This window comes from Girardinichthys multiradiatus, chromosome 20, assembly GCF_021462225.1.
Source record: "Girardinichthys multiradiatus isolate DD_20200921_A chromosome 20, DD_fGirMul_XY1, whole genome shotgun sequence".
Classification (NCBI taxonomy): Eukaryota; Metazoa; Chordata; class Actinopteri; order Cyprinodontiformes; family Goodeidae; genus Girardinichthys; species Girardinichthys multiradiatus.
The window spans coordinates 13,877,266-13,896,965 of NC_061812.1; the positions used below are offsets into that span (position 1 = coordinate 13,877,266).

The 19,700-nt window shown below is 36.9% G+C and overlaps 1 protein-coding gene and 1 long non-coding RNA gene across 2 annotated transcripts; both read left to right on the plus strand.

The window, feature by feature from the left end:
* Window positions 1–66: 66 nt before the first annotated feature.
* Window positions 67–9,573, plus strand: LOC124857089 (deoxyribonuclease-1-like). The gene is made up of 10 exons (XM_047348199.1): window positions 67–1,052; window positions 2,771–2,857; window positions 2,968–3,062; window positions 3,355–3,432; window positions 4,995–5,107; window positions 6,050–6,162; window positions 6,617–6,771; window positions 7,597–7,693; window positions 7,788–7,914; window positions 9,258–9,573. Exons 2-10 carry the CDS (start codon window positions 2,777–2,779, stop codon window positions 9,365–9,367), a joined length of 969 nt encoding a protein of 322 aa, XP_047204155.1. The 5' UTR covers window positions 67–1,052; window positions 2,771–2,776; the 3' UTR covers window positions 9,368–9,573.
* Window positions 9,574–13,003: 3,430 nt separating this feature from the next.
* Window positions 13,004–18,750, plus strand: LOC124857219. Its single transcript, XR_007035543.1, has 3 exons — window positions 13,004–13,107; window positions 14,434–16,546; window positions 18,406–18,750. It is a non-coding gene; the product is annotated as an uncharacterized LOC124857219 (long non-coding RNA).
* The last annotated feature ends 950 nt before the right edge of the window (window positions 18,751–19,700 follow it).

The window sequence follows — 19,700 nt, forward strand, 5'->3', positions numbered from 1 at the left end:
GAATGTAGTGCCCGCTCTGCTTTCTGGGCGGAGCACCAAATCCAACAGGGCAGAAGTGGTGGGAGATCTGTTCCTTTGCTGCAGTATTTGTTCCTGTCATTTTTCTTAGTCCCAGACAGGAAGTCTAACATGCCGATTAAGGCCCTTCCCTGGATATCAGCTAAATGGTTGTGGTCAAGTTGTTAGAATTTCCTTCACTTTCTGTTTGTTGGTACTTGTCTCTTATAGGTTTAAATGTTTCCTTTAAGTGTAGAAGTGTCACTTAAAGGCTAATTGTAACATTTTTGTTGTTTTTCTTTTTTTTTAAATGATTGTTTTCTCTGAATGCAGCTTCTGCAGTAACAGTACATGTTAAAAGTCTGAAAATGTACAGAAGAATAATCCAACCAGGAGACTGATGATTTATGATCAATGAGCTTAATATTTTACTGTGTACACAAAAGGTCACTGCTGACAGACTGCTTTGATGGATTACAGGTCGCATAAATTATGCAAAAGAGAAAAAGTTATTGGCTGTTGTCTGTTGCCCTGATGTGTCTACAGCTGCTTCCCTTCCTCTTTTTTATTTGCTCTCTCATTTCTCTTTTAGAGCACCGCTGAAAGAAAGAAACGAAATTTTTTTCATGACACTGCTACTTTCAATGAAGAACCTCTAACGAGGTACTTATCCTGAGTCTCATGGGAAAATCAAAGTAACACTAGAAGTGTGTTGCTTGTTAAAACTTTCACAAACTTCACATGTGGGACAATGGTAGCCCTCTGAATTTGATCCAACTGAGGAAGATTTATTGCGTCTTCCAGTGTCAAACCTTTATCCCTATTGTCTTTGATACAGTAAACTGCCATTCACCTTACACAAACAGGAAACCTGTTTTTGATCTGATAATATACGCTGCTGGGCGTGCTAGTTCTCATGTATCTCTGTGTGTTTGTGGGCAACAGAGACACTTCCTGCAGGTTAGACAGCTGCTCTGTTACTGCACAGTACTGCTTGTTTTTTTAGAGGCACGCATTGTTGAACACTTCTGAATTTGCTTATTTTATCTACAACGGTAAGAACTCTACTACTAATAATGTACCTACATTTTCCTTCCTTTTTTTAATCAGTAATAGTCAGCAAGAGACGTTAGTTTCATTTTAAAAATCAGTAAAATGAAACAGTTTCTTTGTTTTTCATCCCCTTGGGCATTATTGAGACAGTTGTACTTCTAGTCAGCATTTCTTCAAGCAATTAGTGTTGTCCTTTTACTTCTACACAATGAAGAAAGAAACATCCAAATGCTACACGAATAGAAATGTTCCTGCAAAAAGTCTGGCGGTTTAACGTTTCTTATCTTCCTTTTTAATGTACGCACCATAATAGTTATCACTAAGCCACAGTTGGTAGTCCTTCAGCCACATTACCTATTTCTTTGACTTGATAAAAATAAAAAAAACATCGTGAAAATATGCTGTGTCTAAATGTAAAAGATGTTCTTATAAAAGAAAACTTCCTGGATTTTGTTTTTAAAGCTAAAGTTTCTTTAAGTTTTTTCAAAGTGGTCTTGATCAAAAGTCCTCAAGGCTTTCTGGAGCTCTTTCAAACTTCCTCTTTGGACTTTGACTGTTTTTTTTGCCTAGTACCTATTTTTAACAGCTTTATTTCATTGCTAAGCCAGTCAACTCTGACCCATGAATCACAAAGGGATAACAAAGTCCCAAGACTTAAATGATCAACCAAATCATCCATTTCCAATTTTTACTAAAAGTGACCGACAATAGCACAGTAAAAGATGTACAAATATATTTAAGCACTGTCAAATTTCCAATGGGCCATCAGCTGAAAACTTGGCCTACAATAGTTGATTAGCTTAAGGATTGTTTTCCTTCTTTTTAAATATGTTCCCATACTGTTCTCCTGTACAGAGGTTTTTAGGCCTGACACTCGTTATGATCACTAGCTTGTTTTTCTAAATACTATACACAGTGAAGCATCATTCCTCTGCCTGATCTGAGGTCCAGTGTGAAGTGTGTGCCATCAGTGATGATTTGGGGAGCAGAGTCCTGCTGATGTTGGTCCACTGCGTTTATCAAATCCAAAGTCTTTGCAGCCATCTACCAGGATATCTTATACCCTTCATGCTTCCTTCTCCTGACGAGCTTTATGAAGATGTTAATTTCATATTACAGCAGGACTTCACACTGAGAACTATACCAATAACTGCGCTTGGTTGGCCAGCAAACTGGCCTAACCTAAACCTGATATATGTAGTATATTGTCACGAGGAAGACTTGAGACACGGAACCGAACAATGCAGCCAAGATAAAGGTTGTTTTTAAAGTAACCTGAGCTTCACGTTAGCAAACCACAGACTAATTGCCTTCATGCCCCAAAGAATTGATGCAGTTTTTCATGCAAAAAGTGCCCTGACCAGGTATTGAGTGCATATACTGTTCAGTACATGGACATATTGTACTTTCTAATAGGCTGATATTTTTGCACTAAAAATCATTTTTTTATGTTAGACTTATTAAAATTCAATTTTCTTATTTATTGAGACATAGCTATGAAGAACTTAGGGTCTACAATTTTGCCCAACTCTTTCCTTTTAAATTTGTTTGTTTAGGCTGAATTGATAGCATCCTCTTTTAACTGGGGAATTTTGACTGTGTGAAACAAACAATTGCAATACAAAACGTAAGCAAACTGAATCACACAGGGTCCTCTGTGGTTATGTTCTCCTTTTACCAAATTCGTTCTGTATCAGTTTTTTCCCCCCCCTCTAAACAGGTCAAAATGAAAGTGGCAGCCTTCAATGTGAGGAACTTGGGACATCAGAAAGTCAAAAACAAATTAGTTTCCCAGTATCTTACTGAGGTAATGGTAACTTTTTTTTTTTTTTTTTTTGTCTGTTCAGCATTTAATAATGAGATACATGCTAAAATTGAAGCATTGTCTGTTGTTTAAATGGCTTGTGTTTTTCCCAGATTATTTCTCAATACAGCTTGATTGTGATATTGGAGGTGGTAGACAAAAGTGGCAAAGCCATGGAGATGTTACTGAAAAAACTCAATTGTACTGCGTAAGTGTAAAGTACAAGTGTAAAATACGTCTCAATTTTGACAACACATACAATCACTCATAGTAATGTTAAAAGCTTTCACAGTGTGGTTTGCATCAGACATTTTTTGTTGTTAGAATTTAACAGAGTTTTCAGCATGGCTGCAGAGTTTTATGTTGAACAGAAAATTAGAGGTATAAGTAGCTATGATGATGCCTTGGAAGTATTATGGTTTGTAAGAAAGATAAATCAGAGACTCATATAAACATTGTATGTCTCATAATGTCTTCTTGTGTTGCATTTGTTCCATCAGTGATCATCCCTATGAAATGATCTGCAGCACCAGTCTGGGCAGAAACACCTACAAGGAGCAGTTTGTTTGTTTCTACAGGTAGAGAGAGATTTACTGCATGAAATAAAAGGCTCTGTTAATGTGTCACACTTAGTTATATTAGACAATGAACGACAAACTCTAACCTCATGTGGTGACTGCAGGATTTAGAAATGTAAAGTCTAACATTCAACAGCAGCAAAGAACATTATACGTTTTTATAAGTGGAGACAAACTGGCAGAAAGAAAATAAAAGCTGTAACTGAATCTCCATTTGTCTGTAATTTAGATAAAAGCTATAGTTAGCCCTGAAGCACAGGTAGCTGCTACATGGAGTTAGAAAAGTAACCTCTAATTTGTTTATCTCCATGTTGAAGAGGATAATTAGTGTAACAAGTGTGTTCAGTGTTCATGTTGCGATACTTTCCAAATAATAGCCTCCTAGACAAATGCAAGTAAAAGTAATTTGCTATCTGTGTTAATAACCAGATAGATAAGATAGATAAACCCGTCTGTGAAAACTTACCTAAAAAAAAATCAACTATTAAACATACACTCAGCAGCCACTTGATTAGATACATTTGTTCAATATCTGCTACCACAAATAGTGAATCATTCAGATGGACTGGTCTAAATATTTCAGAAACTGTTTATCTACTGGGATTTTCATGGACAACCATCTCTTGTGTTTACAGAGACTGGTTTGAAAAAGAGAAACTATCCATGAACTTCAGTTGTGTGCTGATGTTAGAGGTCAGAGGAGAATGGGGAAATTGGTTTAAGATAATAAAATGCAAAAATAGGCAAATTAAACCTATAGGCAGATGGGCTACAGCAGAGGACCACACCATGTGTCTGTTAAGCTACAGGAAACTGAGACTATAACTCACAAAGGTCCACCAAAAATTGTATATTAACACGATGGAGAAACCACCCCTTCAGTTGATCGTAGAGTCAGAATTTGGAGTAAACAGCATTAAAGCGTTGACGTATCCTGCCTTGTATCTATGTTTAAGGCTGCTGGTGTAATGGTATTGTTTCCTGGCACAATCTGGTCCCCTTAGTATAAATTGATTATCATTTAAATCCCACAGCCTACCTGGGTATTGTTGTCCATCCCTTGATGACCATAGTTTTACAATCTTCTCATTAATAATTCCAGGAGGTTCATCGAGCATGTCACACAATTCAAATGATCTCAAACTGGTTTCATAAACATGCCAGCACTTCCGTCGTACTCCAATGGCCTCCACAGTCCACAGACCCCAATCCAGTAGGGCACCTTGGGAGATTCTTGGCTTGGATGTGTCGAGCAGCAATATATCACAGCAATAGGGACCAAAATGTCAGAAGGTTCTTTCTGACACCCTGTTAAATCTATGCCATGAAGATTTAGGACAGTTTTAGGCAAATCGGGTCCCAATACAGTACTAGCAACATGTACTGTACGTAATCCTGTGAGTGGATGTGCTGAACACGTTTATAGTTTGGATTTCTAATGTGCACTGACCAGGAAAAATATACTTGAAAATCGCCGTGAGAAGTTGACTTCTTGTGTACCTAAAAAGGTTTAAAATCTTGCTTATGCGCAAGTAACTTTTTTATCATCGTTTGTGTTTCAGAGCAGACGAGGTCAAGCTTACAGCTCAATATCAGTATGAAGATAATCAGTTTGGAGATGAAGATGCCTTCGCCAGAGAGCCCTTCATCCTGCGCTTCCTCTGTCCTTCCACGGGTTTGTCCTGTTTCATTTTAGTAAAACTTCAGATCACAGCCAACAACATATACTGTACATAACCAAATAATCAAACAATTTATCAGACAATTTTGTGCAAAAATATATTGTTGGGACACCAAGATTTGAAAGCTTTAACAAACCATAAAATCACAAAGATAAATATTTTTGCACCCTCAGTAATACTCAGTAACACTCTTTTAGGCAGACTTTAAAGCGTGCCTTTCCAGTTTTGAAGAGAGTTTCATTTAAGATGTTCAATGATAGATAAGTTATAAGGGTCATGATGCATGAAGCAATCCATTCTAGAAGGTTTGTTGATGATTGTTTACTAAAATAAAAACCATCTAATTTTCTAGTTTTATTTTGAGGTTATGCCATGTTTGTTTCCAGAATTAGCAGCTATTATATACATTTTTAAGAGACATTCCCATCTTAAGTCTTTTGCATCATTAACAACATAATCTCACAGCATGGATTAACTGCAGTCACAATGGTTTATCTTTATGAGCCTGCAACATTTGCTTCCTTTAAATGTTATAGATATGCAAAATAAAAAGAATGTTGTTGAAATAAGTGCTTCCTGAAAGTCCTATTTGTATAGCGATGTACAAATATGGTGCTGCACCACAGAGAGCAATTCATCATTACTCCAGGGTCTCCTAATTACTGCTAAAGGTCTTATTACAGTGGGATGACAGGCTTCCTACACAATTTTTAAAAATCTGGAACAATTTGGAGTTTGAGCTAAGTGTGTACATGTTTGAAAAATAGAGCATGAAAAAATATTTGTGTGCACTGACTTTTTTTTACCTATCCCATGGCATAGATTATGCCTCTGATTTACTATAGCCCTGAAAGATTTATTTGTGCTCATATCTATCTACTGAATGTGCACTGTGTGTTTAGGTTTCCATTATTTGCTTTAATGTCCACTTTCAGTTGTAGAAGACCTAGTCCTGATTCCGGTCCACACCAAGCCAGAGGACTCACTAAAGGAACTTGATGAGCTTTATGATGTGGTCCAAGCTGTCATACAGAAGTGGGAAACTAATGTAAGTTGTAAAATGTTTTTAAAGGTATGTAACTTGAAATTTTGATGGTAAAATGTATTAGATTTTATTGATACCTTTTGTAAAAGTCAGCCAGAAACTCTAGTTGTTACTGTCCTGTTCAAAATCTGTAAGTAATGTAATTAATGCTGAATAATATTTTTGGGCAATCACACATATGGTTGGTTGACACCTTCATTTTTTTCATGTAGTGGGTCATTTGTTTGTCCTTACAAACAGAAGTAAATGCTCAGTGGGCTCATTTGTAATCTATTTTAACACTAATATAATTGATAAACCTGCCCAACATAGCAGGATAATTAGTGCGTTTCAGTTGTGAGGTAGTGGTTTATAACCATATTAGCTGTTTTACTTAAGAACTCTGACAATCATCACTACTCTAAATATTTGTGTACACTAACGTGTGGTTTTGACTTACATTTTATGTCCTTGGCAGAACATCATGATATTGGGAGACTTCAATGCAGATGGGCGATATCTGTCCAAGAAGAAGAAGAAATCAATTCGCATATCCTCTGATCGCTTCTATTGGCTGATAGATGATGATGTTGACACAACGACTAGTAACAAAAATGACAACACATATGATAGGTGAGACACATGTGAGGGCATGTTGTATAAGCAGATTTATCTTCTGTGTTAAGGACAGCTATCTTTGTACAGATATGGTTAAAAAACACCAGATTGCCACTTTAAACTATGTCGAAATGTGTCAAGACAAAATAATAATCACTTTGTCTTGGAATTAGATAAATTACATCAATCCATCCATTTGTCAACCATACATGCTTTGCACTATTTATGTTTTTTTTTTTACTCTACATGGATAAAAGTAAAGATCAATTTGTTAAAAATAAAATAATCATCTTGTTAAGGAGAAAATTTGAATCCTCTTCTTAATAATGATTCTTTGTCTTGTTGAGGTTTGCAGAAACTTTTTCCTGGACAGTCAACTTCAGTCAGGTTGCCGTCCTTTACCTGCCATTGATTATCTTGATTTTTATTTTATTATTCAGTCATTCTGTTGTAGATTTACTTCCATCTTTGGGTTCATCGCCTGTTTTAACTGTCAGATAGATCACCTCCTATCCGATTAATACTAATACAAGCTCACATCATCACCTCTCCACCACCATGCTATTATTAAGCAGTTATTAAGAGGTCTTGGTGCTGATATGCTAAGTTTAGCTTCCACAAAACACATGGCTTTCTGATCAAACATCTCCACACTGATCTAATCTATACAAAGGACTCTGATTTACCAGATTTAGGATTTTTTCATATACAGTTTATCCTTACTAACAAAACGGGAACTGTCTCACACTGTTTAAAGTTCTATTTAATTATATTACTTGTAAATCACATTGTTTAAAACGACACCGATAAAATGCATTGTGATGCATCTTCTGCAAACAGGATTGTGGTGTATGGAGAAGAAATGCTGGATTACATCGTTCCCGACTCAGCAAAGTCTTTCAACTTTCAGGAGACATTTGGGTTGACTGATGAAGAAGTGATTATTATTATTATCCTTATTATTATTATTTAGCAAAGTTGTTCTTCTTGTGCATCACAGATAAATGGTTGACCCTGTTTTACTCTCCAAGGCTAAAGACATCAGTGATCATTATCCTGTGGAGGTAGAGCTGAAGACTGTCCAAACGTCAGCAAAACAAAAGAAGGATTTGCCCCAAAAAAGTAGAGCATCCGCTAAAGGAAAAACTCCACAGAAAGGTACCTTTTACTTTATTGACAGCAGTGACTTGTATTTTGGGGTGCAACTGGCCAATGAAATTGCATTTCTGTTTGAATTTTGTCAGCATTTACTGTAATAAAATATGATCAGTTCCTTTTAATTACTGTCTTCTTTATCTGGATCAAACTTATGTACTGATGTATGACGTGTCAAAAACTCAGATCAACTCCAATATGACATAAATTCATTTTTATGATATTAGCCCAAAAGCAGTAATTGTATAAAGTTGAGTTGTTGCCTAGTTATAAAGCATCATTACTCCTTCAGCTTTTTCACATTTTGCAGTTTGTCAATCACCAACTTAAATATATGTTGTTGGGAATGGAAGTGATACACGAACATAAGGAAGACCATAATTGTAAGGTGGAAGGAAAATGATAAATGGTTTTAATTTTTTTACATGCGTATTTAGACCCATGATTAATGGCGAGTAGAATTAGCAGCAAGTCTCTGGATGTATGTCTCTATCAGCTTTGCACATCAAGACACTGAAGGGTTTGTCCGTTTTTCTCTTAAAAACTCCTCAGATTTAATCAGATTTGATGTAGCATCTGTGAATTTCAATTTTCATGCCAGAAATTTCTAAATTGGAGTTAAATCTATAACATTTAAACAGATAAATATGATATCTAAACCATTCCATTGTAGTTCTGGCTATATGTTTAAGGTTGCCCTGCTAGAAAGTGAATCTCGACCCCAGCTTCCAGTTTTTTGCAGCATATAAACAGTTTTATTCCAGGATTATACTGTATTTCGTTCACTTTTATATTACCATCACATCTGACTGTCAGTTTAATAGTCTTAGCTGTTTTGCAGTAATGCCATGCTCTTTCTATTTTTTAGATGAAGTATTGAACAAGGCTCTATGAGATGTTCAAAGATTGGATTTTTTTTATTAATAACCATGTTTTACACATCTATATCTTTAATCCTGACCTATCTGCTGCTTTATCACCATGATGCTGTCTGTTCACAAATGTTCTCAAATAAATCATTGAGGCCTTCACAGAACAGATGAATTTATATTAAGATAACATTACACACACGAACTCTATCCTAAAATCAACTGGTTGAACTGGATTTTATTTAGAGGTATCATACTAAAAAGGGTGTGAATACGTATGCACACCAAAGTTTTCAGATTTATAAATGTAAAAACATTTGAAAACCATGTTGTCATTTTCCTTTCACTTCACAAGTATACACTGATTGTGTTGGTCAATCACATCAAAGCCCAGTAAAGCTATTAAAGTTTGTGGTTTGTCGATGATTTTATATTTGGCTGAGTGCAAAACTCAGTCTTTGTTCATTCAACCAACAGAAAAGCAGAAGACGACCAAGGCGTCAGAATCCAAGAATAAGAATTCAGCAGCGAAGAGGAGAGAAGAGCGACCAGGTGCATCCAAAACTCCAACAAAAAGAAGACGTTGAGCTACTTTAATTAATCATTACCTAATGCATTGTTTATAGGCCTTGTGTCTGGTAAAGAAAGGATTAAATCTATGCTTATTTAGCATAAATTTAAATTCCTAGCCTCAGAAGAAACTACATACATTAAATAAAATGTTTTTTTGAGATTACCTTTGGAGATAGAGTTATGTTTTACTTTAACTTAATAAAAAGGTGCTATTCGGTCACTATGATGCTCATGATAGTTTTTCCTCATTTCCTTGTTCATTCATTGCTAATGTGATATACACATGCGCAAACACATTAAAAAATCACACAGATCCAGTAATTGCATGACCTATGAACTATATTTTTTCAGAAAACTGCTTGGTGTTTGTTATTTACAACTGTGCACTTTATATATATCTGAAGCAGGTAAAACAAAAGAATGTAGATGCTTTGGCTTCAAGTGCAGCTTTTTCTTGTCTAAACCGGTCACATGACCCTGCTCTTAACTCCCACTGTTTTTATATAAATTCTAAAAGTTTGCAAACAAATTACTTCTACTCCCACTCCTCATAGTACATTAATGATTTATACATTAAAATGTAAGTCTTCATTTTGACCTCTAACTAGTAGCCTACTTGTCTTTCCTCTAAGAACTATGGTTTTCTGTCAAATCTTCTCAGACTACACAAAAGCCACCTCCAGACAGCCAGTAGGACCCAGTAAAATTAATGTGTCTCATCAGCTTTGTTCTCTTGGTGTTTAAACACATGCTTGTGTAAGTATGGGAGGGGCTGATCTTGTGACAAGCAGTAACAGTACCAAAATAAACAGATCCTGAGGTATATACATGTGTTCATACATGCATACTTGACAAGTACGTTCTTGACAAGTGTTGTGATTATGAATCTGAGAATATTATTTAATATTTAATATTAATATTTTATCAAATAATATTTCGGTCTGTTAAGGGTTGTCCTGTGAATACCACCCCAGTAAGGCGATGGTATTAGGACAAAATAGAAAGGTGTGAGACGAGCTCTGACATTATTGAACAGCATAAACTCTGCACACACATGGAATGAATTCACACAATTTCTTAAAATACAAGAATTTATTAACAAAAATAAGTCAACTCAAAGTCAAACATATTTCAATCAACAAACTCTTTACTATGCTAAAACAATCCAACTCAACTACCAAGCAGAATTAAAGAATAATGAAGACTAATGGGCTATGTACAATATAAACAAGTTGATTAAAGATGATTGGAAATTATGACCGAAAGAGTGATGCAATATTACCATGCAATGTTTATGTTTGAGAACCAAGGATTATCTTGAAGGATCTGGAAATGAAGTTAAGTTAGTCTTGGAACCAATTTAGGCAATAATCAGCAACATTTAGACAACCAATCATAATGCAAGATCAGATAAAATATTATTTTAATAAAATAATGTTTTAAAGAATGATCTGCTGAATAAAACCAATCTTCTAGATGACCATTTCTCAACGGTGTCTAATTAGCTGCCTTTATTTATTGAAATAATATTTGAAGAAATATTATTAAGAGAGTATTTTGGAAAAGAGCCAAATCTTTCTGGAGAAATGGGGCTTAATGGTGTTTACTTAGTTATCAAATCTAGTAAATGGTGTTTAGGAACTATTATTCACTAGCTTGAAAACTAACAACCTTTCTGTTAAATATTCTTTAGTAGCAAGCACGTGTTCTTACCAGTTAGCATTTCAGCTAACAAAAGAAGCTAATAGCTTAGCATCAGAATCTACACATACCTTTAAAATACCGTTAATAAAAGGGTTAAAATGCATAAGCGCGGACGGCGCGTTATGATCAATCTTCTGTTTAAAATCACCCTTCAAGTAAAGTTTGTCTTAACTTTAAAAACACACAAAGAACACAACCTGAACACAAGTGCTGCAGATAGCCTGCTAGCACCAAGATAGCTGAGTTCAACACAAACAAAACGTTTAGATCATTTCATTCTAAATCTGTCTCTGCCCAAAACACCTAACCTCATGAACCATGGTGAAGAAACGTTCTCCAAGGGGCAAAGCTTGAGGAAACGTCCACAGTCAACAAGCGGTTAGCTTTCAGCTAACCCCGGGGGTTGAAGGTGCATTCGCTCTGTGAACAAAAGGGTTAGCTCCGGAGAACTGGGCGGCACGTCCTGTCCGTCAACCAGCTGTGCATTACCGTAAACACGGCGGTGCGGGTCGTTGTCCTTTTTTTCAGACTCGGCTTGTAGAAACAGCTTCTCTACTGGGGATTTCTCTGCGACACAGTTTTGGCAGGCCTCGGAGAGAAAGTAAGCAATGCTTATACCTTAATTTCCCCTCTTTATGAATAAAATCACCAGGTACACAAACAGTGCTCCACTCATACTTAACTTGTGCATATGATCGCGTGATCTTATGACACTCTTGGATCCAGTTTGAAGAGTTTATGTCTTTTTGCCAGCAAAAGACATTAGCGTGCTGGGCCTCTCCTGACCGGTCCCACTCGAAGGCCGTGTGGAAAGAGGTCTGCTTGTTGGAGAGGGGTTGCTCTTATTCAGACAGTGGCATCATGGGAAGTCTGCTGCTGCCCCCCTTTCCTCAGTTGCTGGAAGTCAATTAAATGCAATTTATTTTGAAAGTTCCAGAAGAGTCCATACCAGAGTTTAATGTTGAAATCCATGGCTGTGGGTCCCAACAGGAAGTACAGCAGAAAGTGCATGCTGACAAGTATGGGAGTGGCCTATGGCAGTTGGAACAGATTGTACACCCCTCACATGATGGCAACATGTTTGTGGATGTTTGTTGGCTTGGAAACGTAACCTAACAGTTTAGCTCAGTTTACAACCGAAATATGGAAAATTCTTAAAAAGCAACAAGTTATACTAGCTACAGTGGCTGGAATGATGTACTGTGAAGCTGAAGAGAAGGCGACAGAATTAAGGCGGCGTATTCGGGCGAGGGTGAGGGGAGGCATTACTTGTTGTCTTGCCTCTCCGTGTTGGTACAGCCCACTCAACAGATTAAATATGTCATAACAGTGACACAAATTTAATGGCTCACTGGCTTGTGGATTATAACCCTGGTTAGTGTAGGTGTATATTTATGTATAGCAATACATATGCATTTCATTATGCTTACTTTGAGGAATATTAAAGGGAACAGCAATATTTAGAACCAAAGTAATGGCAGATTTTTCATTACTCAACCTTCTTATGCTCATATGACTGTACTCTTAAGCAGCCCTGTAGCCTGTTTAAGCCAACAATTCTAAGGGAAACAAAATGTAAAATGTTCTTTGTTCATCTTCTACATGCTGAATTTATGTATAATTTCTATATCTTTTCAAAATATTTTCTAATTGTCTCTCCATTTCTTATTTATCCATTTTTCTGTCTCTCTTTATCACATCTTTTATCTGTTTCTGTCTCTTTCTGTCTTTCAATCTTTATCTATTGTCTTTCTTTGTTTATCTACCTATGCATCATGTATGTATTTAATTACTAAGCTCAGTCTTAGAACCAGGGGGATTATTTCACCTCCGACAGCCAAACCAGGTCAGGCGCTTTTATTCTCTGGTGACTGGACTTTAGCTGCATGTCAGGGGCAGGTGATGAAACACTTTTGTGTACTATGTTTGTGTACTTGTACCTGACAGTCTGCCCTGGTGCTGCTAGCAGGAGAGGAAGTGCTGCCATTTCAAGGAAATTCGTCGCTTTTAAAAACTGCAGATATGCTTGCCTGCTTTCTAGGTTTTAGAGGTATGTTTTTCTGTGCACTCTCTGTCCGCTGTCAGGAGCACATGTTCACCTGCGTGCGAGCATACGTAACTCAGCCTGTCAGCATCAGAGTCTGTGACAGAGAATCTGAGGAGTGTGTTTTCGTCCAGCTTTTGTCAAGTTTGGCCATAGAAAGTAGAGTAGCGATGACGCAGGGACAGAAATCACTCATGAAGTGATCTAATAAAGTGAAGGACATTAACTGTGAAAACGTACTATTACTACCTTGTTGGTGGGGCGGGGCGCCTTCTTGGATTATTGTGTGTTTTTTGCTCTTTTGGTTGATTAAAGCTTAGTGTATTTTAGACCTGGGTCCTAATAAAGTATCACACATCCAAGAATTATCTATACTAACTGATGATGATATTTACCCTCATCTTGCAAAAAAATATTACACGTTTCCTCGTGCTCATGTACTACTAGGGGTATGCGTACCCCCTGTTGGGAATCACTTCTCTAAAGCAGTGGTTCCTTACCATGCTCCTCAAGGACCCCTGTCCTGTATCTTTTGGGTATCTCCTAGTAGAAAAGGCCCAAAGTCACCAGTTATAGTACTTCTAATTAACTGGTAATCAGAATAGGAGCTATTCTATCAAGGTGAGCTTGCTCAGGGGATTGGTCGTATTGTTAGTGACGTCACCGTTTAACTTTGTGTAAGAAATCTAATGTGAGGCTACAGTTGTGGGAGACCTGAATACTAGTTAGCACAACGTGTGCGTGAATGACAAGTGGGTATAATTAAGGGTTGAATTACATATTCTTTGTTAACTGCTGCAAATGAAGGTCCGGAGTTTCCTTACCCTAAATGACAACTGTGACGGCTCGGTACCTGTGCCTGCTGATTAGCCACGGGCACATCGGCGGCTGCAGTTTGGGTGTAAATACATCATGTTCATGCTGACTAACACTTTTATGTTCATTGTCTGGTTTCAGTACAGTTCCCAGACTGTTATCCCTGCACAAATATGAGGCGTAATTAGTTTAAGCTAACGTTTTATCGGCCGTTGCTCAAAGCTACTGTTAACGCTAACCGGAAGTAGCTTGCATGGCATTTCACAATAAGAGCGCCATGCCGTTTCTGCTACAAGAAGTGCAACGTTAACATTGACAGTGACTTGACACATTTGAGATATCTGTCTGTATAGTTTATTGCTCTGTTTACTAGTGTAATGAGGAGGAGGAATATTGTAATCTTTAATTACCAACCTTTTTTGTTTTATGCTGTTTATACCATGCTGTTGACAGTAATTGGTTAAGCTAATTTATGGATATGTTATTATAACCTAAGTTGTGTTTGTTATTTTATAGGAAACCACACACACACAAATATTCCCTCCTCATATGTTTCCTGGAAATAAAGAGAAGAGGAAATTATTGGATCAGTCTCCAGCACCTTTTCTGACCCGTACTCTGATTGGACTTAAGAAGTGCTCTGGCCAGCACCCTAGTATGAACTTGGTGATTAAACCTAAACTAGCACCTTACAGTCTCTCCAATACACTCCTTGTTGCCACACAAACTTCGTTCTCTCGAGAAAATTAACTCATCTCAAGAATCGTCTTTGATTTAAACAATTTTTAATATGTTTTCTCAGTTACATATGTGCAGAAAAGCACAAATTGAGACTGGAAGACAAAACTTGTTTATTTTGTTCAGATATTTTTGAGCATACCTCAAGAAGTCATATGTTCACACCACCTCACACCCGTTTTTCAGAACAATTCACTGATATCAAAAGGACAGGCTAATGTCAGACAACTGGTTCAAGCCAGAAAAAATATAACACTCCCATCACACACTAACAGCTGGACCATTTCTCATCCATGTGTAAACTAATAGACTTCAAACAAACATGTTACTGGTGTCTGTAAGAAAATCAACCAGGCAGCTGCAGTTCATCTGAAATGCTGCTACCAGAGTTCTAAAAAACACACTGTTACAGTGTCATCAGAGAGAAACTCCTGAACTTCAGACAGTCATTTCTAGGCATTTTTCTCCATTTTTCATTGACCCCAACTTCCCTGACAACAGACCTTGAGCCAGGCGAGAATTGTCCTTCATGATATGAGCTTTTTGGAGACAGCGGGAACTGTAAAGTTCTTCAAGTGTGGATAGAGGGCAGCCAATGATCTTTTGGGCCACATTAATGGCCCTCTGAACCACTTTCAGCTGATGTACCACACACAGATGCAGTAGGTCTTTATGCTCTCAATAGAGCACAGATAAAAGGACACCAGCAGTCTACGTGTTATGTTATTTTCCCCACGCACCCTCAGGAACTATAGCCTCTACTGGCCTTTTTCAGCAGCTCAGAGGTATTTGTGCTCCAGGTCAGGACCTCTTTGATGTGGACTCGCAGGACGCGGAAGTCACCCAACTTCTCCACACAGTTTCCGCTATGAATGTCCATCCATTTTCGGATAATGGACTTAACAGTGCTCTGTAAAATCTTCAAAGATTAGAAGGGTTATAATCTAACCCTGTTGTAAGCTTCTCCACAAATTTTTCCCTGGTGTCCTAATGTGTTGCTATGTCCTCCAGATCCAGACATTTACAGTTTGACTCGCACTGAGATTAAAATACATGCATATGGACTGTTTACTAATTTCTGAAGGCAAGTGAATGCACTTGATTTTCTTTAGGGGTATCAAATTAAAAGGGAATGAACATGTGTGAAGTTACTTTTTTAGGTTTTTTTTTTTATGAAATTTGAAAACCATGTATTCTTTTAGTACTTTGTGTTGGTCTATCACATAAAATCCTAACAAAATACTTGAAAGTTTGTTGCTCAAATGAACAAAATTTTAAAAGGTTCAGGGAGTAATTGTCACAGTGTGTCTCTTGGTTCTGTATTGGTTTACGTTTTAGTTAGGTGGTTGCTGTCCAGTATGATTAGTCTTTGAGTTCCAGTTCTGGTGTCTTATTTTTTAGGTTAAGTTCAGTTTATTGGATGTGGTTTTGATTCTGTAATTAGTTACGTTTAGTCAGGTGTTTTTTCTGTTATTGTTTGGTTAGTCCTTAAGTCCTCGTTTCTGGGTTCTGTTTCCTAGGTTCTCTTCTGTTGACTGTGTTTGTATTATTATTATTATTTATAGATCTGTTCCCCCCGTGTTCTGGTCCCTGGGTGTGTTTACAGTTTTGTTCTTCGTCTAGCTCCTCCATGTCCTCATTTGTCCCTATCTGGTTCACCTGCTCTCTCTGCTTCCCTGACTCCTTGTCTCACCTGTTCCCTGTTCCTCTGATTACCTGCCCTATTGTTTCATGTCCACCTTTGTCTGTATTTAAGTTTGCCTTCGTCCTTTGTTACACGCGGTGTCGTTATGTCTCTTTGGATTTTGTTCTTGCTCCGGATCCTGTTAAGTTCTAGTTTGAAATTGCCTTGTAATCAGGATTATCCTGTCATCCAGCACCTCGCCTGCATGTAAGTGGACTCTCTTTAAATTAAAGAAGAAGTTTCGAACCCACTCTGCTTTTCAATCAATGTGTTGACAAAAACGTTTTTATTTCAAAATATGTTATATATAATATATTTTAAGTCACAATTTTTTATCACATAACTGGTGCTGCAGCAATATAATAGGGAGATAATTATCATGTTTCCATCTGCTCACACTACTCAAGTGGCCTCAAAAATAAATTTGATTAAACTAATTTATCATTCTTGTCATAAACAAACATTTACTGCCTTCCAAACTATCCTCTCCTGCATCAAACATATAGTTACAGCCTTGTTTAGTGAGTGTAACACAGACGGAGAGGTAGCAAGATCTGGTTCGTTTCACAAAATATATTACAATACCTTGTTAAGGTATTGTAATATATGTGTGGTGTGGTTAGAGACCACAACTTATTTCACTATGATAGATTTTAAGATAAAGATTTAAAATTTTATTTAACTGAAATTATGTAGCAAGATGTTGTCACATACTATTTCCAAATATTATAAGAGCAGAGGAGGACTATCGGTCTGTATCTGTCTTCTGCTATTCTAAGCTGATGGCCAACATGAAATGATCCCCCCATGGCATAAAAAAAAATTAGTCACACATTTACAAAAGCCAAATAGCTCTAAAAATGCTTCCATCCCATCCACTCTGTCACAGGGTTATACATGACTTACACATGAGAGTAGAGGGAGACTGTCTCACTTTAAAATGTTAAATGTAAAAATAATCTATATTTAATGGAGGTATTTGAAAAAACACAACATCCTCTTGTTCAAATAAATATTTTGTGCTAGAATTGGTTTTAATGTATATTTTGTAATGTGCCACAGTGATGGCAAACTATGGATTCTTTTAAATTGCAACTACTCATTACAACGTATTATTCCTCATGGGCTTGGTGCAATATACTGCTGTTGTTCATCTATAACAGTATATTTCAGTACAGTTACTTTTATCATTTAGATTTTTTACCTCTTCACACAGCTAATACAGTATGAAAAAAATAACCAGACAAAACTGCTCCAGTGGTGGACTACCAGGCCTGCTCCGGCAGGGGCTGGTGGGAGAGTGTCATCAGTGACAAGATGATTTGACCTGGAAGGAGTGAAATTTCCTGCTATGCCAGTATAACTGATTGAAGATTGAGTTTAAACCTTAAACATCGTTTCAACCTTTGCAGCGTTTGCATGTCCACTAAGGTCAAGGGTACAGGATAGATTAAATAAAGTAGGGAAAGTCGCAAATTAAGAGTCCCCACCCACGACACTCTCTCTCATGTTAAACCTTTCTAACATTGATAAAACACTGATGATTTTATTCTATAGAATAAAATCATCATTTTATTGAATCCATTTTAACATTTGGTTGTATTGGTTGTTATGGCAACCGGTCCTTGAAATCAGAACAGTCTGTTCTTGTAAAAACTGCCAGCAAAATAATCAGCATTCATTAGCGCCCCCTGGCTGATATCTGGAACAGACAGATTGTGAAAACGGCCAAAATCATCTCAGCCAGCAGAAACCACCACCTTTCAGAAGAATTTGTTCTTCTTCCCTCCGGTCGGAGGTACAGGTTGTCAACTGTAAGAAGTGTTATGGAAAAATTCCTTTTACCAAAGAAAGAGATCGATGATCATCACTCAATCAGCTTTATTAATTTAACCTTAAAATGGAGACAGTTTCCAGCATCAGCAATGTGTTGCTGAGCTCAGCCAAACTGTTCTGCCGACAAAGGACACCTACTAGGAAGAGCAGAGGTGATAATTAAATTAATTCTCACCTAGACGTCTCGACTCCTCTGTATTAATATGTTCCCTTTATCATGTATTCTACAGTGGGGGTCCAGCAAGAGGAAGCAGGACGGGAAGTGAAGGGCCTTATGTCAGGCCAGCCAGTGTCTCACCTCAATAAGAACAAAAGGCACTTTGAAACATTTTCCATCACAGGTGCAATTGGTGCAAGTATGCAATAAAGTTCCTAATTAACTTTGACCAAGCTTGACAAATTTTAGAATGTTTAACAATTTTATTGTTTTTTTTTAAAGAAACCTTGTCAATATGTTTGATTGCTATTAAGCGTGGACATTGAGTCGACATGTGTGAATTATGCCATGATGTCTGTGTTTGACTGCTGCTGTGCAACAAAATTCCCCTTGTGGAACAATAAAGAACTGAACAGAATTTGGCATGAATTATTAAAAATCTACTGCTGAGACATCTAATATGTTGCACTCCGAAACTTAGAACACAGGCACAATTGTAACAAGAGGTAATCCTTTTTAAATGTTATCAATCAGTCAATTAGTCAGTTAACCAAAGTTTATTCATAAAGCACATTTAAAAGCTATTTGCAAAGAATAAAGTGAAAAAAGTTTGTTATATAGAAACAAAAAAAATCCAACTGAACATCGGAAAATCAAATGAGATTAAATAAATTATAAAACAAAAGTCTTAATAGCCTGCTCAGCTTGAAGCATAGGAAAACCATTGTGTTTTAGGCAAGGGTTTAAAACGGTCTAAGTGACTAACTGGTAGGACTGGTTCCATAGATTGGTAACCTCCACCCAGAAAACATTGTTTCAGCTTTGAGTATGGATCTGAGAATATTCATCAATAGGCAGTTTGGATATGTTTTTATGTGAATTGCCTTTGTGGTACAGTATTGGCAGTGCTGGAGCCTCAGTGCAGCAAGACGTTTTGGCAGATAGAGTAGTACGACACACCTTCTTGAACCTTCTAGCATTGGCAGGGTAAACAGTAAAGCAGAGACTTATATAGAAAATATTTACCTGTTTTTGATCAGCATTGACCAAAAAAACGGTCTCTTAAAAGTTGAATAACGTCATGCAGGTTTTCTGCTATCAAAAAATTAGTTTTCTTCTATATTTTGTATTGATATTTTGTCTCTCCATTAAAATTATCCTATTATAAATTGAAACTGGTAATTCTGTTGAGCAATTAAATCACTGAAATTAGAATTTAAAAAATCTGACATGATTTTTATGGTTATTTATTTATTCAGTCAATAATTTCTTAGGGATTGCAGCATGCAAAGGTGAAGCCATGTACAACCATCAAATAATCATCCAACTGATCTGGTTTTACCAAAATTATGTATCTAAATAAATTTA